The following is an 18521-nucleotide window of genomic DNA, read 5'->3' as shown; positions in this document are numbered from 1 at the left end:
TTGGTCCAAGGTAAGATCACTCTTGTCTGACTTCTGCCTCAGTAAGCAGACATTGTAGCCCTTTTGATAAAGAAGTCAAAAGACAGGGAATGAGTTATAACAAATAGATTCAGGTGCTTTAATCAAACAAAAACATATGCTCCTGTGCAATATATTACCTGTAAACAACAGGTTTTATGACTTTAATTAAGAGGCCTTATAATTTGGATAAGTTCTAAAACTATCTAATTGTCCAGGTATTATTTTTTATTTGCCTACTCTATGTATAATGCTGGTGTGAAAATAATACTTAACATGTATTAATGGATAAAGTACTCCTTAGCATTTAACATTGCAGCCTTTGATGTCACACTTACAAAATTCGAGAAGCTTTTAGTTTATCAAGATTTGTGGCCTTTGATGTCTCGCTATTTAAAGCCTGAAGTGACCTAGCATAATAAAGTCAAATGTAATACAGGTAGGCTGCTCTATAAATAGTAGAAGAAAACTGATATTTTATACAGGGAATTTGTTATGTCTCGGGGCTTAAACCTAAGCAAAAGGATTAGGCAACCCAACAAGTATTCAAGTTTCCAAAATATAAATTTATTTAAATAGAATATAAAATCAAGCAAAAGTGAAAGAATTACAAATAACATACAGTCACTGTATGTAACCCTAATAATCCTGAAATGTTTATCAGTTTCTCCCTAATCTGTAAATGGTTCTAGATAATCTGAAGCTTGCAGAATGATTATGTGTTACCATGATAATATAGCTAAATCAACAGAATTACTAATCCATATGTATTTGCTTCAATGTAATCTCTTGAATATAGACCAGGGGTACACAACCCATGGGCTGCATCTGGCCTGCGAACGTGTTCTGTCTAGCCCTCAGGGCAAATTAAAACAACACAGAAATCTGGCCCATGAACAGTAATTATATTAAAGAAATTTGTGTTTGCAGCCCTCGAATGGTCTTATAAAATGCAATCTGACCCTTGATGTAGACTATCACTTAAGTCCTAGAAAGTTTTTCATAATCTGATAAAATTTAGTTAGATATTCAAATCCTTGAATATAATCATATAAACCCAAGGTACTGACTGTTTAAATCAATGATTATTTTCTGCTCTGCTATATCCATTGAATATATTACCAATGAATATATGACCAATGAATATATTACCAAGATATGACCAATGAATATATTACCAATGAATATATTACCAATGAATCACAAGTTTATCTCGATGACTCTTATGTAGTTGTCATAACTGCATGAATAATGAAATTGGAGTGTGTATCTTTATTATATAGTGTCCTTAGGCATTTCAAATAAACGATCTCTGAATCAGACTTCTAGAATAATTTGAATCATATTATTCTCTTTCACAATAGCTTGGTTGTAAACATACACAACAGTCCTGGTCTGACATTCAAATCTCATTGAACCAATCAAATGCTAGAGTGCACATTTCAGGGCAATTGTACTTTCCCCACACTGGTTTACATGACCAACAATCAATGCTCACATGTCATTTTGACCTGCTTAGTTTTGTTGATATCACCTAGATCAGCCTGGTCATGTCATTTTGACCTGCTTAGTTTTGTTGATATCGCCTAGATCAGCCAGGTCATGAATGAACTCTTACTGCAGAGTATAAATGTACTTTTACAATAGTACTAACCATTGAATTAAACGACATAAAATATAATTTCATAATGTCTAACATTTTCAATAAAAATTCAAAAGATGATACATAATTCAGGAATAACCATGTCATGGGTGCAATTGTCCAGGGGCAGTTGACATGGAGAGATGGGGTGAATGACCAAGTAATTGTCCTAGAACCTAATTGCCAGTGTTCCATGAATTAGTTTAAAGGAGTTATGTTCCACAATATCATTTTAAAATAGTTTCAGCCCCTGATTTTTCCATCCTCCAAATTTTGCTTTCTGCAAGATGACTTTGCTGGTGAATATTGCTGTTTTGCTAAAGTTATCATGTACTTTTATTTTGAAGAGACCTTGAATGAATTCAATTTCCAGCATTCCACATCACCATTTAGAAGAGTTGTGACCCCCGAATTCCCATCTTCTCCAAACTGGTTTTTCAGCAGAAGTTATTCTGTTTAAAGCCCCATTAAGCAAATTGGAGACATTTTGGTCCTCTGTGATGCACCCATTGCTACTATCTCTAGTTGTTGTTACTTCATTTTTGTGGTTTATAGCAAGGAAAATCTTTGTAAACCCAACAAACAATAGTGATTTTACAATGTATGATGAATTAAAGCTCTTTCTGTATATTCTGTGTACTATATTGACTCTTTTCTCTTTCTTTTTTTATTTTTACAGCGGTCAAAGCCTTGATCAAATTATTCCCAGAAATGACCATTCTCACCTCAGAAATCCATCCAGTTGCTCCTAATCACTTTGGACAGAAGTATTTCGGCAACTAGTAACTCAGCAAACTGGTTTAAGATTGATCGGCATAGGAATCAAGGTTGAGCATAATTGGAGACAAATACAAAGCGATGCTCAGCAGTAGATTTACCAGACATGAGATGGACAATGAAAACTGACTCAGCATGGTAGCTGTACTTTGCTTACAAAAACTGAAGCTGTTTTAGGTTCATTTGCATAACGATGGTAAACTAAGTTCAACTGATCCAGGGATAGTATAGTCTTGTGTTTTACGTTTCAAGAATTTTCATGGTGGTTTTACTTTTGTATATTCAGTTTTATCGCGACACATCTGCAGAGTGGGTAGAATGGTTATTTACAGTAGTAAAATTATTATTAACATATGAATTAAATACAACATTGTTATCACTATTTTAACAAACCTTGGAACATTTTGTTGAAAAACACTGCAAATTCATTTATTTTCATGGTTATATGTTTTTGTGGTTCTTTGTTTTAGTTCCTTTTTTTATTCAGACAGACATGCTATCATTTCTTTTTTCATAGAAGATTCACTGTTGCTTGGATTCGTAAATTCATGATTGGGATCAAGCACAAAAATCACAGAAATTGATTCCCATGAAAAACAATGAATTCATAGTAGTTGAAAATACAATTTTCCATGGCACTGTGTCACATAGAGTCATGATTTCATAATAGCATCACAATAATCAAGAGCATACCTTGTATTTACTGCTCCAAATTTTGATATTTGACCAGTCAAAAAGTGTTACATTAACTGATGCAAGGGAAATTCAGCTGTGAAGTATAACTATTAAGGTATTTCCAGGTTATTTCCAAATGTTGCAAATTTTTTCAAAATATGATACTGGTGACCCCAGAAAGGATAGCAATACAAGTCAGATTAAAAGTAATTCAAACAATGTACAGTTTATATAAATATGAAGCACATATACCTATTTGTCATCAAGTATATACTTGCTGCATACATATATATGACCATAAAGCTTAAATTCATACAGATAACTACCTTATTATTCCTATCCATTATCAAACCCTGAAATGGCTAATTTTACCAGTCAGATTAAAGCAAATGAAACTTGAATGCAAAAAAATGCAGAATGAACACAAATGAAATTTATAATGCAAGCAAATGATGACATGTTTTAAGATGATTTGCAAATTCAAAATACAGTACAAAACTTTGGATGATAAAAGAAAATAGAAAGAAACTAGAATGTGTTTGGCAAATGGATTTGAAATTGGTTATTTTCAAGCTGGTACTAAATTTCTATGATCAAAAGCCCATGTGCGTTTTAATCCAAAATTAGATTCTTTACAGTGACAGTTTTTACCCATACAGATCGTGACATTGTTTTCTTCAAGCAGAAGTAAACAGTATCTAATTGATGTGATGACAGCATCAGTAAACAATATCCAATTGACGTGATGACAGCATCAGTAAACGGTATCCAATTGACGTGATGACAGCATCAGTAAACGGTATCCAATTGACATGATGACAGCATCAGTAAACAATATCCAATTGACGTGATGACAGCATCAGTAAACAGTATCCAATTGACGTGATGACAGCATCACCAGTGGTTTATGTTTACTAATTTTTAATAATGAAGTGAAATAATAAATGAAATTTAGTGACAAATCTACAACTGTAAATTTTACATTCATTGCAGTTGTGGTTATGTTATTTATCATAAATTCAGCGTTTATATGTTGCTGTTTTATTAAAGCACACTTTTAATATTACAAGGTACAGAAAGCACGTTCGTTTCTGACTTTAACACTATCAATGACAGCAAACCCAGCTTTGGTAAATGCATTTCTATTTCATTCCAAACAAGCAAAAATGACAGTAAATGATGAACGATAAAAATAATTAATGCATTTCTGCAACCAGAAACGAAATATGGAATGATTACTAAAATGTAAATATGAATGGAATATGAATCAGTACAAACAAAATGAATTCTGAATACATTTCAGATGCAAATGAAGCGGATATGTGATGAAAACAAAATGCATATTTGGTAAAATTACTCATTTCAGTGTCTTTACAAGAAATCTTACAGTATATATGGTGCTATTATTGGTATGATACCAGCAACATCTCATTTAAGACTATACCGATGTTTGTTGGTGATATTAGTGGAATAGTTTTATATTGCACAGTTACCATGTATGGAAGTGGATTTTATTTTATACATGTAAAAGATAACATTGCTGCAAACCATTCATCAGAAAATTTAATGTGGGCTTCATCACACACAGCCATTTTCTAATTCTTTATCACTAGTCTGAAAATAGATGTAGGTTGCTTCATCACACATTGTCATTTTCTAATTCTTTATCGCTAGTCTGAGAGTAGAATGTAGATTGCTTCATTACTAGTCTGAAAATAGGATGTAGATGTCTTTATCCTATACTATACTGTCATTTTCCAATTCTTCATCATTAGTTTCAAAATATGAGTACACTGCTGTATGATGTTACACTAATGATCCCCACTCCTACCCTTTACTTGAGAATTGAATGGTAGTTATGGACTTGAGACAAGGGTATTAATGAAGTAAGTATGCATAGTGACCCAATTTGTACATCAGCAAAAGACCAGAAGGCTTTATTTGGTAATGTCTAAAAGCACACTGAACTAACCTCTATTTGACTGGTTGAGAACAGTTTTGAATTTTGAAACATACCCAACTATGAATTAGATACAAAACATACCCAACTATGAATTAGATACAAAACATATCCAACTTGGAATTAGATACAGCACATATCCAACTTGGAATTAGATACAGCACATATCCAACTGTGAATTAGATACAACGCATATCCAACTGTGAATTAGATACAACACACATCCAACTATGAATAAGATACAAAACATATCCAACTGTGAATTAGATACAACACACATCCAACTATGAATAAGATACAAAACATACCCAACTATGAATTAGATACAAAACATACCCAACTGTGAATTAGATGTAACACATGTCCAACTATGAATAACATACACCTATTTTTGAATGACATATAAGATGCACACAACTTTGAAAAACATAACAATCATCCAACTATGAATAGAATATAACATGCTTCCAGCTTTCAGTAACATGTAACAAAGACCCTACGTTGACTAGCATGTAACACATACACAAGTATATATATAAAGTATATATATAATGTAAAACATGCTCCAACAATGAATAACATGTAACATATACTCAGCTTTGAATAACATTTAACGTATACCCAACAATAAATAGCATGTAACATGTATGCAATTTTTAATAACAGGGTTCCCACGCTACCTGGAAAAAGTCAGGAAAAATGATAATTTTTTTCCAGAACATGAAAAGTCTATTGAATTTTGCAAATATTGATGAAAAAACGGGGAATTTTCAGCCATCACTTGGTGCCTGAAACAATCACGTAATTGAGTCATAACTAAACTGATCGCAAGATAAATTTATCGAGTTCTAACCATAATATTCGGAGGATGCAGAATGGATATTTTGGGTGCTCGCAATAAACATATATGCTGAGACAATCCAAGTGCTTAGTGGATTAGAATCATCTAGAAGACTTATTTTCAAAATAAGGTTGATATCCGTTTCTTTCCTTACATGGAAGCATTGAAAACCAGTCTAGCATCACAAGAGGCCAACATGGTTGTGGCAAAGCGTAGCCACTTACCGGATTGCCTAGCAAACTTTAAGCTTTGGAGTGATACATGCATGAAATCGACATGAAAATTATTTATTTTCTCAGAAATTTTGAGTTTTCAAAATCATTATGTCTTTAATCTGTTGAAAGACGATAAAACTATGCCATTGATGAAATGTTACCTGGTACTCGCGATTTGCATTGCTAGTTGGCATATGTACACAAATCTAACAACCCACATTTTTAAATATAGAGAAAAAAAAATAAAAATATTAAATGGAAGTTGTATACTGGTTGTACTAAAAGACAAAAATGAAAGAGCACAAATTTTTCCATATTTATATATTCTGAGAACAACTTCTGGAGTTTTGTTGTATCACGTGACTATCAAGTTCACATGTGCTCTCTGCTTAATAAATCAGACTGGCCAGATTGCTGTTTTTTTACAGAAAGTATCTGACTTTCATTTAATATAATTGAATTTCTGTACAACAACATTAAAATTCAGTTTCTTGTTGATATCACAGGACTATTTAACTTCCGATGTCGTCATTTGAGAGTTGTGAAGTTATGTGACTAGTAATGCAAATGACGAGCACTGGGTCAGGTTTCATCAATGCCATAGTTTTGTCTAGTCTGTCAGTGGATTAAAGATGTAACGATTATAATACTTGATATTTCTGAGAAAATAAATCATTTTCCTATCAATTTCATGCAGGCATAAGTCAATTTAACATAAGTTTAAATTTTTTAGGCCACTTGTAAGCGACTACCAAATGTCGCTATCACACAGTGGTGGAAAATTCAACATTTTAAATATGCAGTTGTAATGACCCCACTCCCCAACCTAAATGTCAAAATATGAAAAATGGGGTGGAAATATTTGGAGGAAACTCAGATTAGAAAATGGACTGCTATTCATTTTAATCCAAATTTGTAGTCCAGATTGTTGAATCTCAGAGCTGATATGAGAAATTGTCATCCCTTGTATTATATATTAAAAAACAATATGAGCCCCTGTATCAATACAGGTTTGAGGACTGTTTTAGCGAATTACAAGAAGACAAGTTGATTTTACAGAAAATTCAGTCCTTGTTTATACAATAGTATATAATTTTGAAGGTCTTTTGTCAAAATTTAGATCAACCCTTTTGATTTTTTTTTTGAAATGATGGATTTTTAACCATATCGTCTTAAGGATATTAGGTTGCTTGAAAAATCTTGTTTGGGATTTTATTAGCACAGATAAATTAAGGGTTAAACTCCTCGTTACAAGACAAGATTCTAATTATTTGTGTTTTTTTAATACCGTAATAGGAAATGTTTACTTTTTAAAAGATGCATATATATATATATATATATATATATATATATATATATATATATATATATATATATATATATATATATATATACATACATACATACATACATACATATATATATATATATATATATATATATATATATATATATATATATATATATATATATATATATATATATATATTGTACTATAGAATTCTTTATAATGAAAGGTTTGAAAGGAAACAAAACTAATTTTTGTTCATTATGTTGTTCCCACTTGGAAACATAATGCAGGTCAGCAAAATAGTTTGAATTTTTATTCTGTACATTGAAATGACTTTACATGCCAATTTATAGGAATATAATCAAACTTGTTTTGTGTGATACATTTTGTGGTTTTGTCTTTTTTGGGCTTAGATGTTTTGGAGAGTCTTGAAAGAGAAACATCTTTAGATTGTGAAAATGCATGTTTTATGATCTAAAATCTTCATTAATTCCATTCAGTAATGGTCATATGTGAACCTTTAAATAATTAATTTCATCCTGGAAAAACCCTGGAAATTTATCTTTAGAAAAGCATGGGAACCATACAATAACATTTAACATATACCCAACTTTTAATATCATGTAAGATGTACCCAACTATAAATAACATGTAAAACATATTCCAGCTATGAATAATACAGTTGTTCCCACTATTAATAACATCCAACATGTACCTACCTTTGAATAACATAACATGTACTCAGCTATGAAAAATGTGTAACACATACCCAACTGAATAACTTGTAACAAATAACAAATGTGAATAGCATCTAACATGTACCCAACTATGAATAACATATAACACATACCCAACTGAATAACTTGTAACAAATAACAAATGTGAATAGCATCTAACATGTACCCAACTTTGAATAACATATAACACATACCCAACTGAATAACTTGTAACAAATAACAAATGTGAATAGCATCTAACATGTACCCAACTATGAATAACAGACTCGGATCTGCCATTGCATAATGAAGCATCACCTCCAGGTCTAATCTGTTTCGTGCTTTGCTTATCAGTCCATCTGCTGTTTGCAGTTATTTCCCTTGTGTGGAACATCACATCAGAGTTAAAGATTACATCATATGTCATCAAATAAAGATGCCTACACTTTATAAACAGTGGTTTCACAGATGAAAATGTGACATGGTCAGCTTCCAGATGTGATTTAAGTCATAACATTTAAAAGATGCAGTTTATAGATCCATTTCCTACATTTGGCTGAGCCCACTGTAAAGGTACAACCACAGATCTTTTCTTCTGGTAGAAGTGCACACACAGATCTGTTTGGAAAATGGACAGACATAGACAGCTACAATAATAGGTATCAAGCCATTATGTTAACATTTATCATTGTGTTACACATGGGTATATCAGGTACTTATAAAATTATGTGCCTATGCTTATTCATCTAAAAGTCTAATTGTCTTGAGTGAAATAGTTGCCATCTTGAAAGTCTTGTTATGATTACTTAAAAAACTAAGTATGGTCCTTAGACATTAAATGCACATTTATTCAGACATTGAATACACATTTATTCAGACATTAAATACACATTTATTCAGGCATTGAATACACATTTATTCAGACATTAAATACACATTTATTCAGAGGTATAATTGGTTCTCACTGGCAATAGTATTTATATTACAGTAACTTTAGCAGTAAATATGGCAACATTAAAAACCTCATGAATATTCCTTTTAAATGTCTAGTCATATGGGTATTTTACATGAACATTCCTTGCTTTATGTAACATATATTACAATTTCACATTAAGTATGTCGTTTGTGGCAGACCTGTCAAAAATGTTGATATTACTTGTCACTCCTGAATCACTCATTGTATTCAAATGCTTTTCGTAAAACATTTAACATTGTATTTGGTTGATCATCTGTCATTAGTACTGGCATCCATGTCTGCGATTTTCAAATTCTGTAGCTCTCATGAGTGATTGATTGTTCATTTTTATGTGAATTATTTAAAAGAATCATTCCATCATCATCATCATAATAATAATAATAATAATAATAGTAATAAAAATAATATTTTCAGAGGGCACCACTTCTTTTTCCAGATGTTTAGCTAATCTTACATGGAACCGTCATGGGGCATACATCATTCTGTGCATGCATGTACACAGTGTTTAAAAAGAAAGAAAGATTGAATGTGATAATTACGGGTTAACTATCACAAAAATATTTCACTTAAAACTTGCAGTGTATGTACATGTACATCATTGAACTTATTTGCAGCTGATTTGTGTATATACATAAAAACAAGAAACAGAGAATATTGGGTAGGAGACATTATATGCTTACTAGTTAGTTGAAACATCCTGATTTGAATGTGGCAAGATTGTCAGCTTACCTTAGTTGAATTTGAGGCCGATCCCATTCAGAAGATCCTGTCTATTCAGATAATTATATCAATGCATTTGTTCTTTGTTTTGGCAATTTTATATATAGTTTGTGTGTATGAACCCATAGTTTGCAATAGTAGTGCATTATGGGAAACATGTAACTTGAATGGAATAGTTTTCTTGCATGTATTGGTAGATATTTTTTCAATCATTGTAGTGATATTCCTTTGAAGTTCCAATGTTACAGACATGATGTGCCCGTAATCTAAAACATGCTAATATGTCAGTGTCCTAGAGTGTGATGATGTGCTAAGTCTTTTGATGTATTACAGTAATATAATCCAGATGTTCTTGTCTGATTTTGCTGTAATTCCAAATTAATATTCCAGTCCAAGAATATTTTTGAGCACTTTGTAATTCCAGTGAATGAAAATATGAATAGATGAATCCACCCAAATTAAAAACTGAGCACAACAATAACACTTATTTGGTTTCAGATATTAAGGTAAGAATGAGTAATTTTTCAAGTAAACAACATTATATAAAAATCTAAGTGATAGTGATAGAGAAATATAGCTATGTATTGAGTTGTTTACAAAATAAATGCTACTGGTCAGGAACACCATGACCTTGATTTTGGATTTTAGATAAAATCAGATACAAAATGCAGATAGATTTAATGGATACTCATTAAGAACAGTCAACAAGTAATACAAATTAAATATACATAACAGCATACATTCTATTGTCATGACACCATTTACTGAAATGATTCAACTTTTTTGGACCAAATTGGACTGTTGCATCATATATAAAGTTTAATTATTCTCTGTATACAGTGGCAGGTAATTAACGTACTTGAGAAATGAGATAGGTCCAAAAATTGAGCCCTGATGCACACCATATTTTATTCAATCAGGAGTTAAGCGAGCTCTTTTTAGTTGTACTTGCTGGTTTCTGTCACTACATTTAGATTGTATCCAGGAAATGGTTTTTGCCTGTATTCAGGAAAATATTGACAAGTTCAAATGGAAAGGTACCAACTTGGGAGCAGTTCCTAAATTTGAAATAATAATAATAATAATAATGACCTTATTTAAAGAGGGTAACACAATTAGCTAAGAACTAATCTACCTTGAGGCCCTCATACAAAGGAATTTATTTATTTAAGCTGCATCTCTGAAGCCACTGAATATATTGGGTTTGGAAGAAGGAAATAGAGTGGGCATTTCTAATCTCAGCTGGAATAGAGCAGAGTTCCAGAGTATTGGAAACTTTTTTTAAATAACTCCTTATTTGGTTTGGGAATTTTATACTGTTTGGTAGACATGGATCGCAGGTGGGGAGTATCACCAGGTAGCCTATACTGGAATAGTGATTGTAAATATTCAGGAGCACTATTCTGAGATATCCTGTACATTAATTTGGCTTTTCTCAAACAGATTCGGTCTTTAATAGGTAATATTTTTAACCGACCAGCTAAACTTTCCTTGTTTTCTTTCTGGATTGATATTAGCCCAAATGCTCTTTTTTGAAGATGTGCCAGCTTTGCTATGTTTTTATCATTTGAATTACCCCATACTGTACTACAGTAGTCCAAATAGGGTTGTATGTAACTGTTATAAAATAGTTTCCTGTGCCTTTCAGGGAGAAAATGTCTTATCCTACTGAGAAGCCATAAACTTGAATTGACTTTTTTACTGGTATGTTTGATATGTTCAGTCCATGATAGGTTATTATCTACCAGAACACCAAGTAGCCTATCATGACAGACTATTTGCAGATTTGTATCCTTCCATGTCAGACATAGTTCATCACTATCAAGATTTGTCCTTCTTTGCCGTGTTGAGATAAGTAATATTTTAGTTTTACCAGTATTTACCACCATGCCATTACATGTGCACCAGTTTTCCAGTTTGTTTAGTGCATTCTGTAAAGAAATTTCAAGCTCATGCTTTGTGTTTTGGATGTCTGACAATGTTGTGTCATCTGCATAGAGATCTGTAGATGATATTGAGTCTCTTAGTAAAAGTGGTAGGTCATTAATAAATAAAATGAATAGTAGTGGACCTAGAATTGAGCCTTGTGGTACTCCATATCTAATTGTTTCAGGTTCAGACGGAACATTATTTATGTAAACATGTTGTGTTCTCTCATTTAAGTATGAAGTAAACCATCTAATTGTTCTTTCATCACACTGGTAGATTTTCAGTTTCTTCAAAAGGATTTCATGATCCACCATGTCAAAAGCTTTCCTGAAATCTACAAATACAGTTCCTATTATTCTACCTTGGTCAAGTGCTTGAAGCCATTTATCAGTTAGGGTGATCAAGGCAGTCTCACAGGAATGGTTCTGTCTAAAGCCTGATTGATTAGGGTGTAACAGCAAGTGTTTGGTTAAATATGACATGAATGAGTCATGGACATGTTTTTCAATCAATTTTGACAAGTTTGGTAGTATTGAAATTGGTCGGTAGTTATCAGCATCATCCTTAGAAATATGGTATTTTCATAACAAATAATAAAAAGCTTAGAAAGTAAATTTCTTTCATTTTTTGGTCAGCTGCTATTGCATTTATCTGTCAGTCATATGTCAGGCAAATTAACTGGATCAGTGAATCTTTTTTTTTTTTTGATTTGTATAATTAGCTTCAACAGAATTTTCCTTGTGCCTACATTTGTGGGAAAATAAGACAGGATCACTTTTCTGCCACCATTGGCAGCATGAGCAAACTCCATGATATATTCTCATCATTCTTGGTATTAATCATGATGAAACTAATACAATTCATCCTTCATCACATTTGCTCATTTCCTTTGACCTTGGGGTCAAAGTCATATATAATTGGGTTTGGTTTAAAAAAATTCATTTCCTTGTATTTTCTAAATTCCTTTATAGATTTTTCTCATGAATCATTAAGAAATCTAAGACATGCCATGCACGATTTCCTCTTTACCCATATGGTCAAGATCACACTCATTGAAAATGTGCATTTAGATTTTGGTCAAAGATTTTTTTATTTCCTTACAATTCCTAAATGCCTGATTGATTTTGTTCATAGATTTGATGGATCACTATGAAGGTAAAACAGTTTATTTTGTGACATATTGCTCAAATTTTTTACCTTGTCAAGGTTACACATTTTGTAAAAATGCTTAATTTGTGGGCTTGCATCTAGGCCATGGCTTTGTGCTATTTATAGTAGTACTTTTAGCCAGGTATATTCCGTAGTTCTCATAATTTAGAAGCTTTTATATCAAATTGATCACATTATTCTAAAGAAAATAGTCAATTTAAAGTACAGACATTTTTAAAATGCATTAATAAGTGAAAGTTTCTGTAGGCATATATTTTTTTTGCTAGCAATTGTGCCTTGGAATTTAAAAGTCAACCAAATTATGAATACACATGTGAGAAATGTATGACATTTTTGTGATTGAATACATTTATGAGACGTGTTCAACTGTTTGAATATATGTGTGAAATGTATGACATGTTATGATTGAATACACATGGGAAATGTAGAATATTTTGTGACTGAATGCCCAAGAGAAATAAATGAAATTTTTGTGACTGAATACATGTGAGAAATGGATGGTGTTTTTGTGATTGAATCATTATTATACTATGTTGAGCCTACTGTGAACTTGCAAGTTGTTGAATTTCATTATTGTTGTTCATAAGAGTTGAATCTCAGGAGTTGAATGAGAATCATGTAACACCATCATCTGTTTTATTGTAGGTAGTAATAGATGTGCATGTATTTACAAATTAAATGGTAGATACAGTTTTCTCACATTCCTATTTGTGTATGATCATGTTTTCCAGTGTAGAACAATGCTGGCAAATATCTCTGTTGTTCATCATGTGACTCCTGTCTTTATCACATGACCATCTACTGCATTCACAGTGCACACAAACTAGCCTAAAAGAACCCCAATTTCCATCACCACTTGTGCATAGTTTCACAATAGGCATTAAATTGCAATATTTTTATATTAAAACATGCAATAGTTAAATTTAACAGGACTATTAGCCCATATTGACCTAACAACAAGTACAGTTTTTAGTCTAGTTTCAAGTCAAAACAGCCATGGCTGTAATTGTTGTTTTAGCTTGCAAGGCCAAGTAAGCTTATGGTAAGGCCTTGTGTCCGTTGTCTGTCCTTCGATGCTTGCATTCTTGGGGCCATGATTCTGATACAATTTGATCTAGATTTAAAACATCAAGATCTTGTAGGAGTTTGAATATGACCATGATACTATGCATACTAATTGGGTTTTTTTCTTCTTTGAAAAAGTAGAATAGGTAAAATTGACATGATACAAAGTTTTTTAAATAGTTTACATCCGGTTGTGTTCTAATAATACAGCATAAATATGCTTTTGAACAACTGTTAAGTTATATAAGCAGGCCATCAATGTCAGGATCACTTAAATCTCATGTTTTAATTTGTTATTATTATATATGCAAGGATAATCAATTCTAAGTTGTGTGTCTCCTATAAACATGGGGATAAGAATAGATCTGCTCTGTTCTGTGATATATGGCACAGCAACAGTAGTTATTTAGTACCAGCTCAAACACCCATTTCATCACAAGTCCAGTATGCTAACCACAGTGCAGCTCCTGTCTCCATTAGTCACCTCTTGGGACTTTGTTTTTTTACCTGTTTACATTTTATTGTGCAAATTATGCAGTTCTGACACTGTGTATTGGCATTACCTTGATGATGTCAACTACTGTTCTTTGAATGCCAATATGTATTTGTTGGATATTTTAAGTTTACAATTAATTTTCCAGCATAAACCTTATTTTTTAAATGATCAAACATAAGGTGAAGATATTTTTTGTAGGTGTTTTGCAGTTTTAAAGTTGTATCACAATTCACAGTATACCATTTTGACTTTGTTAGTTATTTGTTCAGGAATGTGAGAAAAATAATCTTTTATTATGCATCATTGCTTTGCAAAATTCCACCTTCAGGATCAGAATTTAGCATCTGACTATTGGCCAAGCAATGGTGGAATTTTTCTATCCTACATGTATAAAATTTATGTTAGTCTTACACTTTTTATCATTAAATTTTGTTTTGCACACACGTTAAGGTATAGTAAAACCTGTTTTTATTGGACAACAAAGGCATTATAAAAAGTATTATTTGTCAATTTTCAGCATGTATTAATACCTATATGTTAATTTTCAGCATGTATTTTTTCCTATATGTTAATTTTCAGCATGTATTAATACCTATATGTTAATTTTCAGCAGATCTTCATCAATATCTGTAAGTAGTTGACAGTTATATCATGAGGGCATTTCCATTTAAAACTGTTTCTGTAAAATGTCTTTAGAAATTATTGAAATTTGTTTACTCTTCACATGTACTGAAGTATATACATTTTGTAAAAATTTCATCCAGTTTAAGTCATACATGTAAATCTCATGGGTGAACTGATTTAGGGAGACAATTCCATGTAAATAATCTGGTTTCATGTAAATAAATATTGTGCATCTACTAAGGGCTCCACTTGAAGTCAGCACTGCCCCCATAGTAATCAGATTGTCTGTCCATCTGTCAGCAGTTTGGTTTCAGCATTACTGGGAATTCCTGTAATTGAACCAAATTTGGTATGCAGCGTTATATTGATGAGGCCTCAAAAAAGCCTTTTCCTGATCTGGAAGTGCCTGATTGCCTTTCCTCCTATCGTTACTACAGTTCAGCGTTCATTTTCTGCAGCCTAACTTTAAAATGGATTGTTGCATTTCAGACTTATTTGGCATGCATTATTTATGAGACCTTAAATGTGTTCCACTTTGTATTGACGAGACCTTGAACGAGTTCCTTGTCCAGCATGGTTTTCTTGGCGATATTTAGTTTTTTTATGTTCCCACTTTGTTCATCATTCTAGACTTGCCTTTCCAGAGCATAACTATAGCAAGTTTGTTGGATTTAAACCAAAATTGGTATGTGACTTTGTATTGATGAACCTTGAAAGAGTTGGACATGAAGCTTTTCTTGGCATTTTTCCAGGAGTATATCCCATGATTGTTTCCAGGAGTATTCTCCCATAATTGTCCACCTGTTGTTTCTGCAGGATAGCTTTAACAAGGTTTGTCAGACTTTAGTCGAATTTGGTTTGTGGCTTTAGATTGATGAATTCTTGAATACTGTTAATTTCCATCATTCCATATTACCATTTATAACAAAACTATGGACCCTGCTTTCTGCAGCATAACTTTAGTTAGGAGTTTTAGATTTCAGCAAATTTTATTTATAATGATGAGACCTAGAACAAGATGAATTTCTAACATTCCATTCTCTTAAGTTTGCTGTTTCAACATCCATGCCGTTATTTAGGCCCTTCTAAGCAAATTGTAGTGAGTGGGGGCCCCATTGAGCAAACTTTAGCAGTGGGGGCCCTACTGAGCAAATTGTAACAAGTGGGGCCCTGCTGAGCAAATTGTAGCAAGTGGAGGCCCTTTGTAATGCACTCATTGCTATTACTTCTTGTTTGGTTTATTATTTATTCATTTTTATTTATTCAGCTTGCTGTGAGATGATAGACAATATGTAACAAAGAGTTACTTTACTTTGTTAGTACCTCTGATTAAAAACCAGAAGAGCTTATGAGATGGTCAGTTGTCTATCATCCATCAATTTTTTAACACAAGCTTGTTATTGCTATCTGGAGGATTACCATGAAACTTGAGACACATTCATTCCAAGATTGAGTTGGTCCTAAATGAAAATGGTGCTGATCTGACATCAGAAATATGGTCACCACTGCAGCCATGATGAATGCCTTCATATTGCTAGAGCTTCTGGGTGGATGATCATACTGACACGGGGTTTTCACCAAAAGACTACTTACAGTCTCTTGTTGAAGCTAAATTGAAATGGTGATGATCCAGTATCATACATCTAAAAAATCACTAAGTATAGACACCATGGAGGTCAACTTGAAAATTATTTTATTGCTACTACTCCCAGATGGGAAGTCCTATTTATTTGCAATTTTCACGAGAAGATTTCCTACTGTGCCTAGTTGGTCCTAAATGAAAATGATGCCAATCCAACAGGTAGTATGGCCACTATAGAGACACTACTGAAAATCTTAATGCTACATTACCTGGTTCGATGGTCATATTGACATGGGTTTTCACCAAATATATCTAATTGGACGTCGGTGAAAGGGAGCAGTGGTAGCTTAATTGGTGAAGCATTGGTCTTGTAATTTAAGAGTTTGGGGTAAGATACCAACCCATTCCAGCTTGAAACCTCAGCAAGTCCTTGAAAAATGCATTTAGCTCCCATTTCGTGATAGATAAAGCTGATAATCTGCTAAAACTGCCATTTAAACCAAGAAAAACTAACCTAAATGAAAACGTTTTAATTGCAACTTCTAAATGGATGGTCCTATTGACATAAGTTTTTACCAAAAGATTTAATTTGATGTGTAACTGGTTCTAAATTAAAATGTTGCTGATCTTACAATATGGCCACCATACATCTTGAAAATCACAGAAGATTATCAGATACATGTCTGCAGATCTGAGGGTCTCCACTTGTTTAATATGCGTATGATAACTCTAGGTAAAGAGCAATACCCTTCATTACAGAACCATTGATAATAACTCCACTTATAATTGTATCTTGGACGAGTTCCAGTCCTTAAATATTATTCATAACTTTTACTTGGTACATGTATATTGGTGGGAAAGATGAAAACAAATCTTTTTAGGGATGGTTTCATGGGTTTGGGGTGCAGAGCAGAAGTTAAATTCTTACAGTAGATCTGACTGGATAATGTATTCAATGTCCTTTTTTGTTGGGGGGGGGGTCAGTTCATGCTCAGTCTTGAATACAGAGAATAAGAGCAATTTATATAATCTGGCTGAATGTGCTAGTTAAGGTATTGGGGAAAAAGTTATGATGCCTGCTATACAAGACCACTTGGCTATAGGCAACATAAGATGGTCCTATAACTCATTCCGACTATAGGTCTCAAAGCCACAGCAGCCATATTGAACACGTCTAGTTTGTCCTAAATGACAAGAGTGCTGACTGCTCATCCAAAATGGCTGCCACAATGGCCATCATGACAGTCTTGTTTTTCCTGCTCATCCTGATTGGATGATCATATCAACATGGGGTTTTCATTCTAGTTGGTCCTAAATGAAAAAGATGCTGCTCAGATATTTAATAATGCTGCTGCAGTGACCATCTTGAAAACCTTGTTATCACTACTTGTCCTGCATGAATGGTCCCATCCACTTTGGGTTTTGGCTGTCTAGCTGGCTGTAAACGAAAACTGAATGGCCATCCTGAAGATCCTATTATCTCTACTCCTAGATTATGAAATCTTGTTACCACTTTAGAATAAAAGATAAGGTTTCAAAATTGGGCAGTTACATGTAAGAAACGGTCTTGAATTCCTGGAAATTTGATTTGCCTATTAGCAATTCAATCTCTTTGAGGGACTGTGGTTTCATTTAGATTTGGAAAATTGTCTTCCTAGACAGATTTCAATCAATAAGATCCACAATGGCAACACAGACCTTCTAGACTTTAGATTGAAGCCTGACTTGTCCCTGCTTCCAAAGAAGGCATTTATGTTGGTTCCATTCAGAGAAACAGTGTACACACAGTGCTAAAATCATGCTAGCACTAATTTCTATCACTAA

General features: G+C 32.9%; 1 protein-coding gene across 1 annotated transcript in view; it reads left to right on the top strand.

Moving 5' to 3' along the window:
• LOC149797268 (uracil phosphoribosyltransferase homolog) overlaps positions 1 to 7443 on the top strand; it is a 67267-nt gene extending 59824 nt beyond the window's left edge. Inside the window, exon 7 of the mRNA XM_089961977.1 lies at positions 2340 to 7443. Within this exon, the coding sequence (XP_089818103.1) occupies positions 2340 to 2443 (104 nt within the window). The 3' untranslated portion in view covers positions 2444 to 7443. The remainder of the gene's footprint in view (positions 1 to 2339) is intronic.
• Positions 7444 to 18521: the final 11078 nt, after the last annotated feature.

Source organism: Sinohyriopsis cumingii, chromosome 6 (genome assembly GCF_028554795.1).
Source record: "Sinohyriopsis cumingii isolate HCF-2022 chromosome 6, ASM2855479v2, whole genome shotgun sequence".
NCBI classification, from domain to species: domain Eukaryota; kingdom Metazoa; phylum Mollusca; class Bivalvia; order Unionida; family Unionidae; genus Sinohyriopsis; species Sinohyriopsis cumingii.
The sequence above is the reverse complement of the archived record's forward strand: the minus strand, read 5'-3'. Positions and strand labels throughout refer to the sequence as shown.